The following is a 23,737-nucleotide window of genomic DNA, read 5'->3' as shown; positions in this document are numbered from 1 at the left end:
TGCAAATCAGAGATGTATACAGACACAGCCTTCCAATAGAGAACACCAGCTGTCACAGGCAGCAAAACCACTCCGAGGACTTGGCACTGGAAATTGGCAAATACCCTTTGGTTGTTGCTGCCCCATCAATCATGGGCCGTTTGGCCAGGCTGCATTCTTGAACAGGTTTCCTCCTCCTTTTAACTTAGTTTAACTCAAAGAACTTTTTTTTAAGATGATGAAATAAACTGCTATAAAATTTCATCTGAGTCGGATATAGGGAGTTTATTGTTCTACGGACATCTCATTTCCTGTATCTTGCCATTTAAAAAAAATCCACCCTCCCCCCCTCTATCCTCCACCAAACAAACAAGCAAAAGAACATTGAGCTAATGTTTTGTTTCTCTTTATTAAGGAACTATTAGGAAAGATCTACTGGGATATGAATGATGGGCAATGTGCAGAGTTTAATAGTTTGCTCGTTTTTTTTTTTTCCAGAGACTATTGAAGACTATTGGTGCAGAAAGGTCTAGACCCTCAAATTATCACAAGTCATTATGAAATAGAAGAGAAATGGAGAAGCGGGTGAATAGAGTGAATACTGACAAACCTGTGGTCTCCCCAAAGTCTTTGAAAACTCAAGTTTAATGGGGGAATGAATAAGAAATTTACTTCTCAACAAACAGCAAAGAATGGTTTACAACCATGGAGGCATTCTGAGAGAAGTAAATATGTCATTGATTTTAAATAGCAGTATTATCCAGCAGAGAGCAGATCAATGAAAGTTGCATAGGTTTTCAGATGCTTCAGGATATTAAAGAACAATCCCATTTCCCCCTCCATAAACCATTCCATCCAGAAGTGTAATTTAAAATGTGCCATAAATCATTATCTGCTCAGAAACCAATCAGCATTTAGAAATGTTATATCTACCCCTCTTCTTCTACCTTAGAATCATCTGAAAGGCTCTCATTTTTGTTAACTTGTAGGTCTAGTACAGTTGTTCTGACTGGATATTTGGTAGAAAATAATAAGTTTTCTTTCAGATTTAATATTTTCTCATTGTATCAAATACTAGAAGAGAAAACTGATAATTTTCTTTGGAAAACTTAAAGTACTCATAGGTATTAGTTGGATGATGTTCATTACACCCTTGTAAAGAAGTTGATGAGATTTATTGCTGTTTCAAAGATGGAACAGGTACAGATAATTACACAGATTTGCTTGTTCAATACAAAGGTGGGGTGATGAAGAATCACAGAGAATAAAGACTAGGATTTTCATCAACTGTCAACATTCTTTATATGATTCCACCCTCCACTGTGAATCTGGATATTTTACTCCCTTGTGAACCTGGATGTCACTGTTAGAAAGAAAGACTATTTATCCATTACCAAGTGTTTTCTGAACCTCCTATTTTAAGTGTGGTTTCAAAGAGAAGCAAGGCACGGTCTGTGCGTGCTGGGAGCTTATACCAATAGAGGTGATAAGATGTGTATTCAAATAGTCATGTTATAAAGTGGAATGTGATAGGTGTTCAGAGAAAGATAAAGTGCTTCCAGTGTAGAGAAGAGTTTACTGATGGATAGTAAGATCAAATAAGCCATGTTAAAGAAACCATGCTTCATAGAGTGTGCAGGATGATTTTTTAAAACCTCAATGGGAACATGTTACTTCTCTGATTAAAATCTTCAATTGATTCCTATCACACTTGGAATATCCAAACATTCCGCCCCAAACAAAGCAAAATCAAACCATAACATATCTGCAAGTCTCTGTGTATCTTTGCAGCCTCGTCCTGTTTCCCATTCCTCCTTACTCACCGTGTTCCAGCTTATTGGCCACATCTCTAATTCTGCCTGGAATCCTCTTTCTCACACTCCATGCCTGGCTAAGTCTACTTTCACAACTTTGGGGTAAGAGTTTGATTATCCAGGATATAGAGTATGCACATAAGAAGTTAGTTTGGAACAATAGGTTGGAGGAAAATCACTTAGAACTACACTATTCTGTGTGCAGTTGTGAAAAGTTGAAAGTTTTTCAGAGAAGGAATGTTAATATCAGAGCTATATTTCACAACTATCTGGAAGTGACAACCAGGCCAGTTTAGAATACAGAATACAGAAAGATGGGAGCTAGAGATACAACTTTTCTTTAAAAATTATGAGAAAGAGGTAGCGAAGGCCTAAATTAGAGAATGTAAGAAAGCATGATTCACGAAGATGTGTGACTAATTGAGTGGAAGAGATAGATGGGATGGAGAAGTTAGAAAGACCCTGCTTTCAGGGAGATCACTTGTGACATAATCAGAAATAAGAAAATCAGAAAGAAGAGGAAGAGATGCTTTGGAGGGAAAGATTAATTTTGACTTGAGCCTTATAAACATGAAGTGGCTGGTAGATAGAAAGAAATGCTTATAAGGTATTTCTGTTCTAGGATCCCCTTGCCCCCAAAGAAAAAGGGCAAGGCTGGCAACAGAGACTTGGAATCAAACCACACAGATGTTCCATTAAAGATGAAGTCATCACCTTGAGGGAATTATGTTAAGTGAAATAAGCCAGATAGAGAAGGACAATCTCTGTATGACTCCACTCATATGAGGAATTTAAAAATGCAGACAAAGAAAACAGATTAGTGGCTACCAGGGGAAAGGTGGAGCGGGGGGTGGGCACAAAGGGTGAAGGGGTGCACCTACAGCATGACTGACAAACAATAATGTACAACTGAAATTTTACAAGATTGTAACTATCATTGACTCAATACAAACGAACAAACAAACAAAAAGATGAGGTCATCATCCGACAAAATCTGAAAAGGAAGGAAAAGCAAGGAGAGCTCTGATGAAACATACAGAAATACAATCATACAACTAAGGGATTTGAAGGGGATAGAGTTTGAGAGACAGAAAGAACACCAAGATAGGGCATTATTTCAAGAAATAAGGAGGAAAGAAATTGCAAGAAAAAAAGGGATTTGTTAGTAATGTGCCTAAAGAGAAATCAAAGAGAATGGCATGAAGAGTGGCTTGTTAAAAAGGAAGGGACAGTGGAAGGCTGCAAATACAGAATAGGAAAAGACTAGGAAAAGCTGTTTTAGACAAGAGAGTTGAAAGTCAGCCAGTGATGAATCCAGAAATTTCCAAAAAGCATGAAGACTCAGCTGAAGATAGCATGACTTTGTAGGGTACTCAATAAAATGTTATGATATTCCATTTCCTAGCAACCCTTAGATGAGAGGGGGGGAAAAGGAATATCGGAGTTACTCATGGCTGGGGACCAGAGAGGTCAAAACAAGATAAGATCAAATAGACTTGAATTTATCCAGCCAGTAAGGAGGCCACTGAAATGTCAGACTATGGGCTCCAGCTTGGGTAAACAGGCAAATGAAGCCAGTAGGTGGTTAAAGCAGCATGCAGGAAAACAAGAAAAAAAGACTTTTTGTTTTGTTTCGAAATCAGGATGGGACATAGAAATTCTATGCAGGAAATCATTTATTCTGCAATTTTACTTGATTTGAGGAGATTGACAAGGTCCTACTCAAACAAAATCTCTGTCTTTGTTCCTCCTCCCCAAGAATTTGTAATTTATGTGTGTGTAGCATTATCTTTATAATATCACTTTTAGGAAGAATATGTCTTTGCAAGGCATAAGAAATTAAGGTCTTATCATTTTAAGAATAGACCATTTTATGAATTTACTTCTACCATGGAAAAAAAGAAAACACAGAAAAACGCTCAGCTAAGGGAAAGATAGAGGGTTGAAAAAGGAAACAAAAATGATACAATGGAGGTAGAAGGCACTAAAGAGAAATTTTGCTCTCTAAAAATTTTTCTGGAAGTTTGCCCTTTCAATAATCATGAGTTTATTATTTTAACATTTTTTAAGCTATCTTGCAGATATAATACATCTATATACAAACACACACACAAAATTTGGAAACTAAATAATATAAAATTTTACCTATAAAGACACATTCAAAGAACTATTGTAAAAACTACTTTGGGGGGGCTAGCCCCGTGGCATAGTGGTTAAGTTTGTGCACTCCGCTTTGGTGGCCACGGGTTCTCATGCTCAGATCCTGGGCACAGATGTAGCACCATTTGTCAAGCCACACTGTGGTGGCATCCCACATAAAAACAGAGAAAGATTGGCACAGATGTTAGCTCAGCAACAATCTTCCTCAAGCAAAAAGAGGAAGATTTGCAACAGATGTCAGCTCAGGGCCAATCTTCCTCACACAAAAAACTAAAAACCAGAAAACAAAAAAACTATTTTGGCATATTTCACTCTATCTTTTTTTCCAATGGATGTACATGGAGTGCATATGATGTGAATATATATTTAGCATAGTTTACAAAATTGAGGTTATAGATTACACTGTTTCATAACCTGTCATTTCACTTAACCACATATTGCACATATTTTTTCATGTAATAAAATGTTTTATAAAGCATGCTAGTTAATGGCTGATTAGTTGTATAACTCCAAGTGTTTAATTGGAAGAAACAGAAAACATCTCTGGATGTCTTGTGCAGAAATGGAACTCATTGCAACTGACAAGATCACTGGGAAGCCTACAAAACCAGAATCATGCCAAAAACTCATATGAGGGGGGCATGACTCTGGTCATTCTGCACATGAGATGACATAGCTTTCACGACTGCCAACATGGCCCTACATCCAGGCCTTAGTGAAACATCAGTGAGACAGCTTTTCCCTTTAAACTCACTGCTATGGGTGCCACAATTACCCAAATAGATTCACTTTGGTCCTGAGTCTCTTGAATCAATAATATCTATTAATAATTCTGAGTCTAGGGCAGATGCATCGGAGTTTCAAGGCCTGAATCTCATGTCCAACCCTTAGTTTCGAGGTGACTAGATTTTATGTCAACTTTTACACTGGGTGGTAATGTCTGCATCCCAATAATACTGAAAGGAGAGAAATTCCTAAACACAGGGAAGAGGTTTAAATGTTGAGCAGGCACTCTAATGTCCATTATAATAGTGGTTCTTCTTATAAAATGGCCTCAATTAATTTCCTCTGTCTTTATTCTGAATATGTGTGGTATTTTCCATGATTTTCTTCAAAAATAATTCTGTGATGACCACTTTGTACAAAATCTGTGTTTGCATTTCAGAGGATTTTCTTTCTACGCATTCATAGAAGTGGAATTACTGGGTCAAATGATACACATATATTTTAAAGCTTTATAAACATCCCTACATTACCCAGCAAAGTTTCAATCAATTTACACTCTCAACAGGGAGATATGAAAGTGTCAGTTTTCCTACTGACTTGCCAATTCTGGCTTGCCACATTTTGTTAACCCTTTCCCAGTATTATAGGTTTAAAAAATAACAATTTATTACTGCTTTACTTTGTATTTCCTTGATTATTAGTGAGGTTTTAACAGTTTTCCATATGTTTGCTGCTTCCACGGATTGTTTTGTAAATTGGTAATTTATGTCTGACAAATTTTATTCATATTTTCTGTATGAATTTTTTTCTCACTTTATAGATTTGTTGAAATCTACTCTTGCCAATGACATTAAGACTTCGTCTGTTACGTATTTTTTTAAATCACTATCATTTCTCTTAATTTTAGACATTTATACATGTATAGTCAAATTTATTCATTTCTTCTTTATGCTTTTTTACTTGTTTCTATGCTATGAAAACCTTCCTCATTCTGTTGAGATACATATTTATTGATGGTTCTTTTACTCTTTTCCTTTATTTTCTACTTTTAAATCTTTAAGAGATCTGGTATTAATTTTCGTGAGTGGTTGTTCAGTAAAAATATAATTTTAGTTTTTCTCCAGTTAATTATTCAAAACCATCTGTTGAACAATCATAATTTCTCCATGATTTTAAATAATCCTGGATCACATGTGGTAGTGTTTTAGGCATTTCATTTATATCCACAGACTTGGTCATTCTTAAATCAAAAATGCACTGTTTTTATAATTTTATCTTTATCAAATATGTTAGTATCTAGCAGTACAGTGGAAATCTTCCGCCCCAATAAAACAATTTTTAAAAATTTATTAGGTGCTGGCCCAGTGGTGCAGCAGTTAAGTTGGTATGCTCCGCTTTGGCAGCCCAGGTTCGCTGGTTTGGATCCCAGGTGGGGACCTGCATATCACTTAGTGAGCCATGCTGTGGCAGGTGTCCCACATACAAAAAATGGAGGAAGATGAGCACAGATGTTAGCTCAGGACCAAACTTCCTCAGCAAAAAGAGAAGGATTGGCAGTAGATGTTAGATCAGGGCTAATCTTCCTCAAAAAAAATTTTAAAAATTATATTCTCCATAATTAACTTGATAAATTTAACATAATTTCAATAAAAAATCTCCCAAAGTAATTTTTAGATACATAAAAAAATTCTATTTACCTTGGGAAAAATTGTCATCTTTACATATTTGTGCTGTCATTCAAGAATTAAGCATTTCCCTTCCATTAAAAAAACAACATTAAACAAACAGACAAAAAACCCTTTTCTTTTATTTTCCCAGGTTAAGTGATATTGATTTCTGCATTTAGGTTTCCATATTGCTTATTAAATTTCTTCTTATATGTTTTTATATTATTGAGGCTTTCTGAATGGCCATTTTATAGTACACTTTATGTATTTATTATAACCAAATGTAAAAACTATTAATTTTATATATTTCTTCAGATAACTAGGGAACCCATCTAATTGTTATTAGTGCTAATACTTTTTTGCAATTAATTTATGAGGGTTTTTTTTTAGTTAGTAATCATTAGCTGGAAATATTGTTTCTTTCCTCCTTTCCCATAATTAAATCTTTTTGTTTTATTTTCTTGTTTCATTGCATTGACTAGAACCTCCAGAATAATGTTAAATAATAATGAGTATTGGAGTCCTTGCCTTATTTCTAGATTAGGTACTGTTGAGGCTATCCCTCTTTTTCATGTTAAAAAAGACTATATTTAGTTCACTAAATTTGTGAGTATTTTCAAAAAATCAAAAATAGAAGTTGGTTGAATTATATGTATTTTTGTTGGTTATTGGGATTATCTCGATTTTTCTCCTTTGACTTTTTGCTGTAGTATATTTTATTCATGTATTTCTTTATAATGAATTATGCTTGAAAAAGTCCTGCATTATTATGCTATACTTAATATTTAGTTGGATTTTGTTCACTAGTATTTAACCCTGATACCTATCTTAAATATTATTGCGTTTGTTTTGATTTTATTTAAAAATAATTTCAAATTTCCAGAAAAATTACAAGAATGATACAAAGAACTCCCCTGCACTCTTCACCCAGAGACTCCATTCAAGTTTTGTCAATTGTCTCAATAATGTCTTTTCTAGCAAAGTGGTCCAATGCAAGATCATGTATTATACCCAGTTATCACATCTCTCTAGTCTCCTTCAATCTAGAGCAGTTCTTCTGTCTCTTCTGACTTTCATGACCTTGACATTAATGAAGAGTACAGGTCAGTCTTTCTATGGAATGTCCTTCCATTTGGGTGTGCCCAATGTCTTTGTATGGTTAGATTTAGGTTTTGTGATAGAAATATGACAGAAGTGATGTTGGATTCTGCTCATTGCATTCTATCATTTGGCACATGATGTCAATTTGTCCCATTACTTGTAGTGTTAACTTTGAATGGTGTCAGCTAAATTCCTCTTATTTTATTCTTTTTTTCCTTTGTAATCAATAAATGGGTTTTCCCCTTTGTAATCAATAAATAGTTGTGGAGAGCTACTTTGAGATTATGTGAACATCTCAGTCCTTATTTCAGTTTCACCTACTAGTTTTAGAATCCATTGGTGTTTCTTGCCTGAATTAATTATTTCTGCAATGGTTGCCAAATGATAATTTTCAACTCCATCATTCCTTCTATATTTATTAGTTGGCATTCTATTATAAGGAAGAGCTTTATTTACTTTTTATTTAATAATTATTGTTTAATTTATATCAGTATAATAATATATTATCATTTATTTCAATACCCAAATTGTTTCAGAATTGGCCAGTGGAAGTCCCTTTCAAGCTGACTTTTGTTTACTTTTGGCACGCCTCATTTTTCGTTGGGGACTTCCTTACTTTCTGGCACAAAAGATGATCCAAGCTTATATTGTCCCTTCTCCAAGTAACCCTAGTTCCTTTTAGTGGAAAGTGATATTTTAAAACCAACATCTAGGTGCTAGGTATGTTCATTGCTACTGGAGTGTAAGTATTCCAAGGCCCTCTCAATGGACATGGCTAGGAAATATACACACGCATTTACAACTATATTTCTATCTATCAGCCCACACATCTATTGTCTATTAAAACACATGAATAAACACTAATAACTCAAATTTCAATCCTAACCACAGCATTCATTTTAGCTTTCCCCCTTCTCCAACAGTGAGAAACTGGTTATTATTTTCCTCAATATATTTACTAACTTTCTTAATTCTGTGGAACGTAGCCAAGGCCCTAATCCTCCATGACTGCCTCCCCCCTCAGATGCCCTTCTTTTGTGGGCTCTGTGCCCTGCAGTGGTTGCATCCCACTCGGAAAGCCTCCTTGGACAGGCCTTGGCACAGGTTGGGCTGCTTTCCGACTACAGTCCAGCTCGCCTAATTGATTTTTACTAAAAAGAAGGAGAGGGGCCTTATTGTGTTGTGCGTACTTTGTCAGTGAGGCAGACATAGAACTTCACAAATTTTAAAGGCGACCCAAATCATCTTGTTGTCCAAAAATAAGTGTTACCTATTTATAGAAACTTTAGTATCTATAGATTAAAAAATATATAAATATATGCCATATTTCTTGATATTTAAGTATATGAATTCAAAAAGTTGCCTTTAATATTTTTAAGAGTACATAGTTGTTGTTTTTTTCTGGCAATGTATAGAAAACATAAATGCTATAGATGATGACAATTTATGGTGGCATATAGTAGCATTTAAAAATATTTGAAAGGATAGCTATCCTTATCTTAATAGATAAAATCGACATGTGAAAACTAGCATGGGTAGTGACATACTCATTATGTGGGTAGCCACATACTCATGTAAATATAAATAAAATTAACTTGTGGCACAAACTGGTTGTAGCTAAACTGTCTAGCAGATGCAGATCCAATATGGAATAAATCCCACCCCCAAATTCTTCCCAGTCATCATCAAAATTCTGACCAGAAGGGATTAAAATCCTTATTGGTGTAATGATTCAAGATTCAAATATAGCTGAACATTTATTGCTCTCTGTCTTCAAGTAGCTTCCTTCCTTTCATGGAGTCTGGGCTTTTACACTGAGCCAACTCTGGATACTAAAATAACTTTGTCTCTCTTCCCATATTTTTTCTCATCTTCAGGAAGGACAAATGCAGGTTAGAGTAGAAAATAAATGGGCAAATAGTTGATTTATTTTAATAACTAAAAGATGGACTGCAGATACACTTAGAGACTTAGAGATAGTAATTAATTATAGGTGGATAGGATTAATTTAGATAAAACTTGAAGTCCTTCCTACAAGGGGAATATCAAATTAAAATTGCATGAGGTAATATTCACAAATATTTTAGCCCCAAATTTTCACTTCTTCCCATTACATCAGGGGTCTGATTGCTGATATGGATAGTGATGTCTTTAAAGTGAACCTGACCTATTAATAGCCAATCACAGGGCGATTGTCTGAAAAATTAAGCTGAAGAGTAGGAAAATTAGTAGACTTCTGCATGTAAAATCCAAATGAGAATTCCAGTTAATCATTAAGATTCTCAATAAGCAACAGAATTAACCCTCAGATCAAATCTAACTAAAGAAGATTTCAAATTCTTTATTAGAACCCTTGAAAAATGTAATGAGCTCCAGGCTAAGTTCAATTAGAATGCAATGGTGAACGTTTTGTATGAAATTCTGTTGGCAGTGTTAAGTTATTGAAAAAATAGTCAATGCAACATGATGCTAATTAAGGAAGAGGAAAAAGAAGGATAGAAGGGAAAGGAGAAGGAAAGAAGTAATAAAAGAAGGAAAGAAGAGAGAGATTAAGAGAGATAAAATGGATACCTGATTGGAGTTCTGGGTAATAGAATTTGGTCAGAATTAGGAATGTTTAATAGGACTGTAAAATACTTCTAAGAATTTAAATCCTAGAAACAACAAGTTCTAGACTAGTATTCATAAAAAACTTAAATGTGTTTCCTAACATTTGAGTTTTCAATTGTTAAATTAAAAGAGAATCTACAGACATTATAATTATATAAGTCAATGTGGATATTCTAGGATTAATGAGATAGAGGAAATGTGGCTCATTAAGTGTGTAGACTTGGAAAGAAAGAACAAACATGTTTGGTCTTGCAAGGAGTCTCACTTTCATATTTTTCCCATAATTATATTGGTTTAATTAAGGCAATTATGCAATAAGTTTCCTTACAAGTAATGGAGAGATTCTCACAATCCATGTATGTGATTTGAGTCACAGAGATGAGAAAAATTATAGTGAAATTTAAATATTTACTTAGAAATACATTTCAAAAACTCCAAAATGTTTTTGAAAAATTATCTCCAATTTTAGTATATGCAGATTAGGCCATTTCTAAAACAATGTTAACCAAATTAGAATAGCATAAAAAGGGAAGAAAAGACTCAACATGGAAATAACCACTTTAATGTGGGTAAAATGTGACTCAATAATGTAATAAATAAATCAAAAATATGATAAATGTTATAAAGAATGGTGAATGAGATATTTAAAAATAAGAATCACATCTAAAAAATATTGTCATGTTCAGATGTCCTTTGTATTCACACACACACGGAGATTCTTCATGTTTGAGTTAAAGAAAAAATGTCATTTTTGGAACCACTATTCTCAGGGCTCCAGAATAAGAGCTTACTCTGTGTTTTTGGTGAGTACACAGGTTTATTTTATTCTATTTTTAATTTTTCGATTACAAGGCTCTCATAGCTGCTCTGCAGAGTTTGAGATATAATTTGATGCCATGTCATACAGAAAAATGAGCAGGCAGCAGCAGCAAATCCCTCTCACTGATTGCTTAGATCCTTAGAACTGTAGTTCTTGGCTTTTCACATGTGTCTGAATCACCTGCAGAGCATAATGTAGTTGCAAATTTTGGCCACATTTCCAGGGACTCCGATTCTATTGTTCTGGGAGTAGTTCTCAGGAATCTGCATTTTGACAAGGATAATAAACCGAAATCTTGCCTTCCTTGCAGGTTATGCAAGGATCACACAAAGAGAAACATTGTCTTAACACATGTGCCTCCATCTGTGACATGATAAAAAAAAAACCAGGAAATCATAGGAGGGTAACCTATGGAGAAGAAATGGACATTATTAATGGGAAGGACGCCAAAGCACTCTGTCTATTTTATTGAAGTTAAGGGTGATGTTTTCTTAATCTTTGATCTTAGAATTTAAAGGAGGTGGTATGGGAACCAAAATATCTGGCTTTAGAAATGGGTCCCACCATTTATTAAGTATCTCAAATGCATCTTTATATTTAACTAGCCTTGGCTCCTACAGATGCAACATTTAACACCACTAATCACAAGTGATCCCAAAGGTCATTATTGATCTGTATATTTGCTGATGCAAAATTTTCACCTGTGTACCTCATGAGGAAGATGTGCGGAGATGTCATTTACCTAAAGATTAGGTTTAGTGAGCCATGAAGCATATTTATTTCAACAAAGGATATTTTGTGTGTAATGACCCTCATGAACTGATAAAAACTTTCTTTCTGAAAAATAATCACCAAAATAAGAGGGAAACTATTGGAGCTGTTGAAAAGTCACTATCGTGGTGGGAATATATATAAAAGGCAAGAAGGCTTCCAGGGGAAATGGCACGCAGGAGACACGTGAGGGGGCGCAAAAGCTTAAAAATTTATAAAGTTGAGATTTTTGAAGTCTACAGTAGTTTTTACGTCTCAACTATTTTTTTTTCCAGCTTTGACACCTGAAAACAGACAATTTTGGAAGAGAGAAGAAGATTTTCTTTCTACAGGCCTAGTCTAGGTAAGCAGTCTTGGAGGGCCTAAGATGTTACCATGAAAGTTATGTCAATTTACCTGTTCTCTGTCTCATGCCCAACAAGATTAGTTTTAGGAGTATTCGAGGGTGTAACATTATCTGAAATTGAGTGAAATTATGCAGGATTATTTCCCAGATGTTCTTAAGGTACACAGTCTTTTTAAAGCAGTGGTTCTCAAAGAGTGGCCCCTGCACCAAGAGCATCCGTATCACCTGGGAATGTGCTAGAAATGCAAATTCTCAGGCCCTACCTCCAGAACTATTTAATCAGAAATTCTGAGGAAGTCCCACCAATCTAAAATTTAACAAACCCTCTATGTGTTTCTGATGAACACTGCATTTTTTCCTCAAATACACTTAATAAATGTAGCTGAGAACTTAAAAGTGAGGCTGGTCTAAGAAGCCCTTTAGGATCCTAAAAAAGTAAAGTTAAAGACTGGATGTTAAGGAAAAGAACAACTGAAGAAAATGGACTAGAGGAACCCAAAATAGAAGCTGAAAGAGGGGCCAGCCTGGTGCCACAGCAGTTAAGTGTGCAAGTTCCGCTTCAGTGGCCCGGGAGTTCGCTGGTTCAGATCCCAGGTTCGGACATGGAACCACTTGGCAAGCCATGCTGTGGTAGGCGTCCCACATATAAAGTAGAGGAAGATGGGCACGGATGTGAGCTCAGGGCCAGTCTTCCTCAGCAAAAAGAGGAGTATTGGCAGCAGATGTCATCTCAGGGCTAATCTTCCTCAAAAAAAGAAGCTGAAAGAGCCTACTGCAAGGGTAGCAGGCAAAGAGTGGAAGCAGTTGCCAGACTCTGGGCAGCACCCCCAGGGCAAAAGTGAGTCTTCTGAGAGACACTAGAGCAGCAGCAGCATAGTGGTTGTCATTGTCGCTGTCATCATCATCATCATTATCGCCATCAGCTTATTGGGTGAGAACACAAGATCTCCAGACATCAGGCTAGGGGCTTACATAGATCATCTAATTTAATCCTTACAATAAATTTAGGAGAAATTTAAAATTTAAATTTATCTCTATTTTACATATGGCAAAACTGAGCCTTAGAGAAATTAAGTGGTTTACCCTAAAATTTAAGTTGCAAGAATGAAAACTGAGATTTGAAGCAGGCAGTACCACTTCAAAGCTTACATTTTAACTGCTATTATTTAGTGATATGTCATAGCATCTTTGAGCTAAAGGTGGTCTCGCCATTGAGCAAGGAAAACAACACAGTATTTATTCAATGACTAGTTAAGTTGGATTTGCAGAAACTATGGGGGATGGACAAGGCAGAACTTGAAAAATTCAAAAGACCCTTATATTCTAAAGGCAGGTGCTGTGCGGTTGGAAGAAAGAAGGATGCCAGCCAGACCCAGAAGCAGAAGCTTTGATGTGGTGAAAACATGTAGAGTTGAGACTTGGAGCAGGAAGTAGTGTGAACAAACAGCGTGGAGGGATGGAACCACTGACATAATCACAAAGTTGAATGTCCTAAGGGAAAGTGAATCAGCCATCTGGTGCTAGATATCAAATGCCAACATCTATATAATTGTCCAAAATAATCCCCCTTCATGACTCAGGCTTAAAGAGAAGACAATCCTTTCTTGGTCTCCTTTCCAAGTAGAGGTTTTGTTGCTCTTTTTCTTTGTTTTTTTAAAGCATTATGGTTAAACAGAAAATACAACAATATCTTCAATCAGACAGATAGGGGTTTGAAACCCTGTCCTAAGTTAACAGTCAGCCTTTCATAGGCTCCTTATTGTTTCTGAACTTTAAGCTCTTGCATATTTATAATAAAGTTTTTAACACCTACTTAGTAATAATATTATTAGAATCCAATGAGACAATGAACAAACAGTACCTGGCACTTGGTATTACGTTAAATTTAAGTTCAATTCACTTGTGCTGACATGGTATAGAGGTGTACACAATGTGATCTAACCTGGTTCTATCTCTAACCCTTTCACAATGGTCATGTTTGTAGCTAAAAAGTACAGAGATGAATAAGAAAAGAAGGGGAAGGGCTTTGGCTCCAAGAGCTCAGACTTAAATATCCATCTGGCAGTTCTTAAAGCCAAAAAAAAATTCCCATTCTGGTAGAAAGTGCTTCAGATTCGATTCCTGGTCTGCTTGGCTCCAAACTACTCCCTGAACTCTCTGTGTGACCTTGAGCCAGTAACCTAAGTTTAATGAACTTCTGTTTTCTCATCAAGAAACCAAGGAATATGATACTCAGATTGCCCAACTTTGTTTGGTATAAAACAGTATACATTTTTCTGGTTGTGGTCTCTAGTGACTTTCCAATAATCTTAAAGACTGTATAGGTATTAAAATTGTGGAGGAATCTCATAATACAATATGGAGCTGGACATTAGATAAAATCTGTTCTGAGGGGCCTTAAGTAAACTAGTTATTTCCCCTCCCACAGCCATTGAATGGACTTCTTTTATTTTGAGGCATGTCTGTGTGTGTGAACGTCTGTGTGCTTGTGATTTGAGGGAGCTGGCAATTTAATCCATTTCCATATTTCCACATCTCTAGTTATGTTTACACATTTAAATAGGCTATCTGAGATCCAAGCCCTGGTGTCTCTTGTTATGGAGCTCAAGTACTCTCTACCAAACTACAAGGAAAGCGTTCTATGCTTTGACTGTGATAGGAACTTTGCAAATCAGGAGACACGCCTTTTACAAGCAATAAAATGAAGCTGTCAGCCATCACAAATGGACCAGGATAGAGGTCACATGACTAAACTACCCTTGCACCAGGCAGTCTCTGATGTATTTTTCTCTAGTTTCAATCTATTAATCAGAGGAGTTGGAAGAGCAATAATTTAAACGCTGCGATAATCAATTCCATAACACATTAATAGAGGCTACCGTCAAACTTTGCCACACCACTGACTGCATTGGAATCTCGACAGGAGCCCTAAGGCCATGCCTAATCTGCATTAAATTTACATAAAATTGTAAATCAAGAATACATGAACACAGCCCTAATATTTGTTAGTGCTTAGCTCTTTCCTAATAGATGGATGGAAACTGCTGGTGGTTTGACTGCGCTTGCAATAAAATTGTGCAGCTGATCAGCTTCGTTCTCATTCTGCAATTATGGGGAAAGGGACTCAAGAGAGCTATAGTTTGGGGGCATGGTTATGCCATTTAGGGTTTTCATTCTGTAAAACCATGACTCAGATGTGCCCCTGGAAACCACCATCTAGAAGCAGATTGTCCCCAATGACTTTGCAGATCCTTGTCACTGGGTTTGCTCACAAATAACTTGCCATTAAATGGAGATACAAGCTACAAAGGAAGCTGGCCAGATGAGAGGCTGTCAAGGCCTGTGGAAATTTTCAGTTTTCCAAACAACATTTACTATCATAAAAACAGATAATTAGTGACGTTCTTTAAGCAGCAGATAGATAAAAATGAAACCTTCAGCAAAGCATCCAGCACCTAACAGTGTGATAAAGTAGATTTCACATGGTTCTAAGCATTCTGTGTGTTCTTGGGTCCCTGTTTCAACTTACTCCAACAGCTGTGGCCTTTACTGTGTGTTTTCACACTTAAGGCTAGGAGAAAACATCCTCATCAAGGGTACTGCTCACAGTGGCAAGACTCCTCTTTCTATATTCCCCGTAGTCCTCTGATTTTAAGTCTATTCTTTCAGAGAGAAAATAGATACTCAAATGCAATAATGTATTTGGAAGTTTTTTTTTCCAGAAAGAATTTTGCAAATATTTCGTCAATCATGATTATTATCTACCTACCATCTCTCTCATCCTTTTCTTACCTTGCACGATCAAGTAAACTTGAGAGGTCTTGGGCTCATGCTGTGTCTGAACTGAGCAAGTGTAGGAACCTTCATCATAGACATCCACCTTCTGGATTCGGAGGCTGTATTCCAGAGAATGGCGTTTCTCCAGCTCAACCCGGGGGTCCAGAGACCACTTGTCATGCCCAGCAAAAATGATGCCAGAACGGTTCAACCAGGCCACCTTCGAGTTCTTGTCTTCTACAACGCACCTGGCAGAGCAGAATAACAACATTGGAGCCTTAGCCATACCTACATCTGCATTCATTCTCCAATGATTAGACCAATCAAGAAAAATAATTATACACAGTGAATCATTGCCATGCCATTTCTTAGAGACCTACGTATTGTCACTATTTCCCCTTTAAGATCTAATTACCATCCAGTAGATGGATGTCATTATATTAGACTCAATTTAACAATCAGTATGAAAAATGCAGGCAAATAAAGTTAAATAGGTTAGATTAAAGTTAAATTCCCACTGGATTATTTTCTTCTTGTCTAGGAAAAGGTCTTTCACGCAGAACTCCACCTGTTTAAGTAACCCCGAGAATTAGACAATTCATAATGTGGCACATTTACTCAGTTTTGAACTGTATTTACTCTTTCATAAGTATATCTTGTGCGATGGTAGATTCATGTAATGTCCTATTGCTGTAGGAATCAGACCAGATTTCAGAGTTCGCTTCTGATCCTTGCAAATTTGGAATGCTCACTCCCCGGAGTGAAAAGTATGTGAGCAGGTCCAAGAGAAAGTAGATAGGTGTAGTGTAAAGGAAATCGAAGCTAATGTCATCTTGTCTAAGACTGATTCCAGCCGCTGAGGGCGGCAGGTTGTCCGCTGTCAAGACAGCTTGCTACCAGCATTTCTGGCATATTGGAATGAATTCAATTCTTTATGGGAAATGAAGAAACCAATTTTGCAGTCCCTATTCCAAGGAAGGGGAAGAAAAATGTTTATTTGAATGACTACTTATTTTAGAAACCTAAAAGGGTCTCTTTCTGAAACTTGAAAGAAAGAGGCAAAGAACACAGATTAGTGGAGAAGGAGTAAATAGTTCATGGTGAGTGGGGTTTTCTCCTTCAATTCCAGCAAGAATTTAGAAGTGGAAAAATCAAGCAAAAAAACCTTTTCTCTGTATCTCTTTGGCAAGATTTACGTCTGCTCCACAGGGAGATTGTCCCAGACCCTGTTCACAGCTGCAGAGCCAGCTGCTCAGCGCTCTGGGGCATGAGGGATGGACAGAAGGAGCCAGGAGCATGACAGCAGAACAATTAAAACACCATGTTCCCCTGTATCTTCCAAACCGAGTCAAATCCAGGTTTCCTCTCAGGTCAAAACAGCCACAAATAGAGATTCCACACCCATGCATAGACAGGAAATTGAAGCTTAATCCCCAGGTTGTCCACCGTAGGGACACAAAGGCCAACTCATCTCTTGTAAAAGAAGGAGAAAAGCTGAATCTTTTAAAAATCCATTACCTATGGTACAAAATACTTCCTATCCCATTATTTTTAGGTAAATTGAATATTTTATTTAGCGTGAGAATTTTATTTAATTAGCTAGGTGCCATGAGATGTAGGTTTTTCTTTTCTTCTTCACCTCTTTATTTTCATAAATATAGGTAGATTACAGTACTATTTACTATCTCCATTACCCGACATGTGTTTCTCTGCCATGCAGATATTAAAGAGATTAATTATATGTGTTTGATAATTTAGAACTTCTCCATGGGGAAGAGCAAAGATAACTTCATGGGTGCTTGCTGCTTCTTTCCATACTTGATTTGACTTTTTCTGTTGTATTCTTTTGTGGTATCATTTCTCTGTCCTTCAAGGTGTTTACGGCTCTTCTCAACCTAGAATCATTTATGAATTAATTAATAGGCTGTTTGCTGTCTTCTTCTAGACCATAAATGAAGTTGTCAATAGAGATTTACCGGCTGGCATTTTCTACTGAGAAGAATGAAAATTTACCTCCATAAAAGAATTTTAAATCTTCTATCAAATTTTTCCTTGCACTTTTCTCATCTATATGGCTCAACATGGCAGCAACCAAATATGCTCATCATAAAGAGGTACTTTGAATGCTGGTTAGCCTGGAATATGGCCCTAATGTGTTCATTTTGAAAAAAATACTACGTAATATATTTTACATAAATATGGCTTATAAATCAAATAAAGACTCTGATGTAAAACAGAAACCTGGTAAATGCCTGCTGTGTGAATAACAGTGTCACACATGCAGACAGAGGACACATGGTTACCTATATTCCACTGCCCTTGTCCCAAGCCCTACAACATCCACAAGTGAACTGGCAAATTTCCTCAGCAGCACAAGGCAGAGCTTCTAAGCTGGGTATTTAGGGTCCTTCGGACATTTTAGTAATTTTTGTCCATGGAAAAGTTAAAATTATCACACAGATCATTATTCCAAATTATTCTCTGGAAGTGTTCAGATCTATCTTACCTAAAGAAGTAATTAACTGTTTCAGCAAAATTGCCAGACCCTTAAAAATGCATCTACTAAAACAATACATTATCTGAAAATTGTGCTTTGACAATCTACACATCTTATTTTTATGTTGTGCTTAAACCATATTTATTTTTTAAACTTATCTTTTTCTTCCAAATTAGTAAAAGGTATATTAGAAAACACACACATACAAATACATGCACACTTTTTACTAACTCAGTACGGTTAGCCGACTCCAAACACCAGAGTACATTCTAGTATTTTTTAAAACGAAAGCACTCTTCAGATATTTAAGGGTTCTTTTTTTATGTGGTCAATATCTCCGAAGTAAATGCATTGATTCTATAAACTAGAAAATAATCTTTCTACAATGTGACTAAAACTTTCATATTGAAAAAGGATGAAAAGAATAACACAATTTCAGAACTAATTTAATTTTAAGAAATTTTAAAATCTCGATTTAAGGCGGCAACTGATTTAAATCATAAAAAGTGCACATAAGAGGGGCTGGCCCTGTGGCTGAGTGGTTAAGTTTGCGTGCTCTGCTGCAAGTGGCCCAGTGTTTCGTTGGTTCGAATCCTGGGTGCGGACATGGCACTGCTCATCAAGCCACGCTGAGGCAGCGTCCCACATGCCACAACTAGAAGGACCCACAACGAAGAATACACAACTATGTACTGGGGGGCTTTGGGGAGAAAAAGGAAAAAATAAAATCTTTAAAAAAAAAAAGTGCACATAAGAAAAAAGATGGTAATGGGGTCAGCCCTGTGGCCGAGTGGTTAAGTTCATGCGCTCTGCTGCGGCAGGTTTCACTGGTCCGGATCCTGGGCGCGGACATGGCACTGCTCATCAGGCCACGCTGAGGCAGCATCCCACATGTCACAACTAGAAGGACCCACAACTAAAATATACAACTATGTATTGGGGGGATTTGGAGAGAAAAAGCAGGAAAAAAAAAAAGGAAGATTGGCAATGGTTGATAGCTCAGGGGCCAATCTTTAAAAAAAAAAAAAAAAGAAAGAAAAAAGATGGTAAGAGTCAAAATAACAGTCTCAATTTATAGAACTTGCATTTGTTAAATGAAAATAACCACTCAAACAGGGTCGTCACAGAATGCCTAGCTATTCGGAAATGAGGAAATGCTGATTAAATGAAGACTCTGGTTCCCAGCATGCACCGACTGGCCAGTAAGCATCACAAGCTTGTACCTAGAAGGTAAGTTAGCTAAACTGTGCATTAGGCACACCTGTAGAGTAAGTGAGAATTCTCATGCCACGCCATTACAATATAATAACGAAATAGCCCTCATCTAGAATGCTGCTACAAGACCAGGCTATCTAGTGCAAAACCAGATATCTAATGACTATATCTTCAAAATCAGCCTTAGCTAAAGAACAAAAGTGTAAAGAGATGCATGTTAAAAATCTGTAAGGGCTATGTGTTGTTTGTATTTAATAGAACGTCTCCTCCAGGAGCTCACAATTTTTCAAATCATTCCAGGATTTAGAAAGGATGGCACCCTAGAAAGAACGGGTGTTGGTGCAAAGAGAGAAGGGCAGAGAACGTCCCTCCTCTTTAGCTGGGATTTCTGGCAGGCAGCTGAGGACATGGGGATATAACACAAAGAGGCACCTTTCCAGGAAATCTTCTCTCATCAGCATCCCATCCTTTTACTTGGCCCCTTTTTATGACCTCATCATCCTCCACATTGCATTAGAGTTATTTGTACTCATCTTTCCTCATAAGCTTATTAATGGCAGTGATCCTCCTGTAATTCACCTGTGGAGCCCTCACAGAGCCTAGAAGCATAAACCCACCATTTACACAGTAGGCACTTGCTGAAATGTGGAATAAATAAACTCAATTCAATTTAACAAATTACTATAGGTCCATTATCAAGTATTCGTTTATTGTCTAAGAGCAGAATAGATGGATAACTACTTTAACATTCCTTAAGAAATAATTAAAAGTATCAGATACAAAGAAAAAATTTAAGGAGAACTATTGGTATGGTATTAACGTGAAAGTGAAGGAGAGAAAGATGTGCTCAGTGTTCCCACTATGCAGAAAGATCATCTCTGGGAACTAGATAATCTACATTGCATGTGAAAAACAGTGAAAAGAAGCATGGAGCATTAGATAAACGTTTAGTGGGTAGCCTACTTTAACCATGAACCCACAAATATCAGATGGGTTACTTAACTATGAACCTATGACTTTTTAAAAAATCAGTCAAAAAAATTACAAGAGCCAAGCAAACAAATTTTTATCTTCTCTGTTCAGTATACCTTAATCCATAAAACTGTCACAAGAAATCAATGCACCCATAAAAATCTCAAGCATTGGATCTTTGCAAACACTTTACACCAAGTATGTTATACAAACAGGTACATTGACAATTCCACTCATACTGCATAAGTCTGGGGATTATGCTTCCAAAATGATGAATATAATTGGAGGCAGAGAAGAAATGCTAAATTCGGTTTGTATCAATATATTACTTAATAGCATATTTACTGACAGTATATCCATGATGTAATGATACACATCTACCAGATATTAAGCCTGTTCAATTGCTACTAGATACATCTCTTCACATTTAACAAGCATTACTGGCTGCTAAAAATGTACCAACTTAATATTAGATTTTATCCAAACTTTTCTCTCTTTCTCAAGAGTGTAATCTGGTATTTATTCATTGATAACAAACAAATACATTTTACTTTATCTTTCACCAATTATCTATCCTCAATACTTTTTAATTATAGGAACTGGGGGCAGTAGAACTGAATGGGTAAGAAAGATTTGTTTCTTAAATTAAGAAAGAACAGTTAGATGAGTGGTTCTCAAATTGGGGCAATTTGTGCTTCAAGATGACATTGGCAATATCTGGAGACATTTTTTGGTTATCACAACTGGAAGGGGGAAGTTGCTACTGTCAACCTAGAGAGTAGAAGCCAAGGATGCTGCTAAACATCCTGCAATGTAAAGGACACCTTCCATAACAAAGACACATACCATTTAAAATGTTGATAGGGCTGAAGTTGAAAAACCCTCAGTTAGACTTTGGTCTCTTGATTTAAATATCCAGACATGCAGGGCAAACATCTACAGTGAAATGGTGTTTTCATAAGCATGTGCTTCTTAATTTACAATCACTTAATTGCCACCAGCAAAGTCCCTGAATTATAATCGGGTTCATGACAGAGACACTCCAATGAAGTCCAGTGATGCTCTGATTCTGTTAGTAGTTAATAAATCATCCCCCTTTGTTGTTCAATTTTAGTATCAAAATTACACATCAGTATAATGTGCACTGTTGATGGTGAATGAGAAAGGTATACTTTGTTGCTTCCTAACTTAATGCTGGAGAAATCATTTAACCTTAGTGTTTTGGGGTCTTTCCCTGTATATAAGTGGGTCCATAACACCCAGAACAGATAAAGGAGAATCAACTCAGTTGGGGTAAATTTGATTTTTCAGGAAGTTATTAGCTTTTAGTCATAGGAAAGCTATTTTATTTGCTAACCTTTATCATCTTTTTCACCTTTGTGATTCTCTTGTAATCTTTTCTAAGATGTGGAATGATTCAAGATGAAGATGGGAAGGAAATCTTCAAGAATGTATTGGGCCTTTATTTTGATGCTGTTTGATTTGTAACTTTAACCCTACAAACCAAACCCTCAGTGAATCAGCAAAACTATCATAGACTCTAGAAGGAAAGATCTGGGAAGTAATGCTGTATATTCCCAGCATTAAAGTGCGGAATCAGGGAAAGTTCCAAGCAGAGGATGGAATAAAGGATCATGGAAATATCCCAGATTCTCCTGAGTCAGAAGTCCTTAGTCTGACTTTATCACATTATTTTAAGTATAATGAATATAATGAACTCCAACCACAAATATGCAAACGCATTAAAAAAATAAACAACAAATTTAAAGAGTTTCAAATTATTAAATCATTTTGGGTGATCTCTGCTTCATTACCATGTTCTAAGATTAAACTGAGTAATAATGAGAAAACTGTGGGGATTCGCTGCTGATCCTTTGGTGCTCCTGCTAGCCTTGCCTGCAACGAGAAGCTTCAGCTCTCCAGCTGTCTTGCTCCCATCTCTTCTTTCTAGACTTGACTTCTGGCTTTTTTTTTTCTGCTTTTTCTCCCCAAGTCCCCCCAGTACGTAGTTGTATACTCTAGTTGTGGGTCCTTCTAGCTGTGGCATGTGAGACGCCGCCTCAGTGTGACCTGATGTGCGGTGCCATGTCCGTGTCCTGGATCCCAACCAGCGAAACCCTGGGCCGGCTGAAGCAGAGCGCGCAAACTTAACCACTCGGCCCCAGGTCCGGCCCCTGACTTCTGCCTTTCACCCTGCCTGCTCTCTTGGTCTCATTCTCTTATTCTTGTCCATATCCACTCTCTCAATCTTGATCCTCTTGAACCAGATACTGATTTTAGCTTGATGATGATTTATTTTTCTAGATTCATACTGAATTGTAGTCCAATGAACACCAAGGCAGCATCTACATGCTATGATCATCTCCCCACACCCTAGTTCCTTTGCACACATTCCTGTACAAGCCTGGATGCACACATGTATATGCACACACAGAGAAGCAGTGATGGATGCTCAGGGGAGGGTGAGAACACAGAGGTAGTAAACCACAGGAACCAGATTCACGTGTATCTCTTACTGGTCACAATGACTCAGGACTCCATACACTGCCGATGGAGTGTCAGGGTAAAAGCTATACTGTTTAGTTCCTGAAGATAACTGGTTTTACTTCTGGCCATCAGCCTATTTCTTATTGGAACAGGTAAATCAATTAGACTTTCTGAATCTTAGTTTTTTCATAAGTAAAATGAGGCTAATGATACTTGACCTAACCTCTTGGAACTACTCTTCAGGTAGCTCTAGGAAGCAAATTAGAAGATGTACATGGAAACATTTCATAGGATGTAAAGCAATATCTGTGCTTATACTCATACTTCTCATGGTAGAATATGATAGACAAGAAGGAAATAGTCATATACAGGGATGGCTATAAAGGAAAAACGCTGATTTCCCTAAATCATTCAAAAAGTTTATCTCCTTATAGAGTGTGACAACACACACTAAATATGTATTATTACCCAGATTCTCTGATCAATCATGTATTTCTTTAAATTCTCAGTTTGCGTTAGTTATTTGCTTGTGCTATACTGACAAAACGCCCTTTCTGTGATTGAGTTACTCCCTACTAGAATGATTCATCATCTATAGGAGCAAAAAAGAATCCACAATAGCAAGTGGTAAAGCCAGGACAGTCTGATTCACCCCTGGAGCAGTGAAAAGTCCTCCCTAGACATGCTTTCTTCTCTTACTATCACTAGGGAGCACCTTGTCCAGCCATACATGCATTCTTATATAAGCATATAGATGATATATGTTTTGCTGTATTTCCAGGTTCATCTTCTTAA

General features: G+C 36.7%; 1 protein-coding gene across 3 annotated transcripts in view; it reads right to left on the bottom strand.

Annotated features, from left to right (window-relative positions):
* Positions 1–23,737, bottom strand: part of LSAMP (limbic system associated membrane protein) — a 601,648-nt gene that overhangs the window by 260,127 nt on the left and 317,784 nt on the right. For all 3 annotated transcript variants that reach the window (XM_001502660.5, XM_003363378.5, XM_014732876.3), the window contains exon 2: positions 15,787–16,019. In XM_001502660.5, coding sequence (XP_001502710.1) covers positions 15,787–16,019 — 233 coding nt within the window. The remainder of the gene's footprint in view (positions 1–15,786; positions 16,020–23,737) is intronic.

Source organism: Equus caballus, chromosome 19, assembly GCF_041296265.1.
Source record: "Equus caballus isolate H_3958 breed thoroughbred chromosome 19, TB-T2T, whole genome shotgun sequence".
Classification (NCBI taxonomy): domain Eukaryota; kingdom Metazoa; phylum Chordata; class Mammalia; order Perissodactyla; family Equidae; genus Equus; species Equus caballus.
Note: the sequence above shows the minus strand (reverse complement) of the source record. Positions and strands in the feature narration are given on the sequence as shown.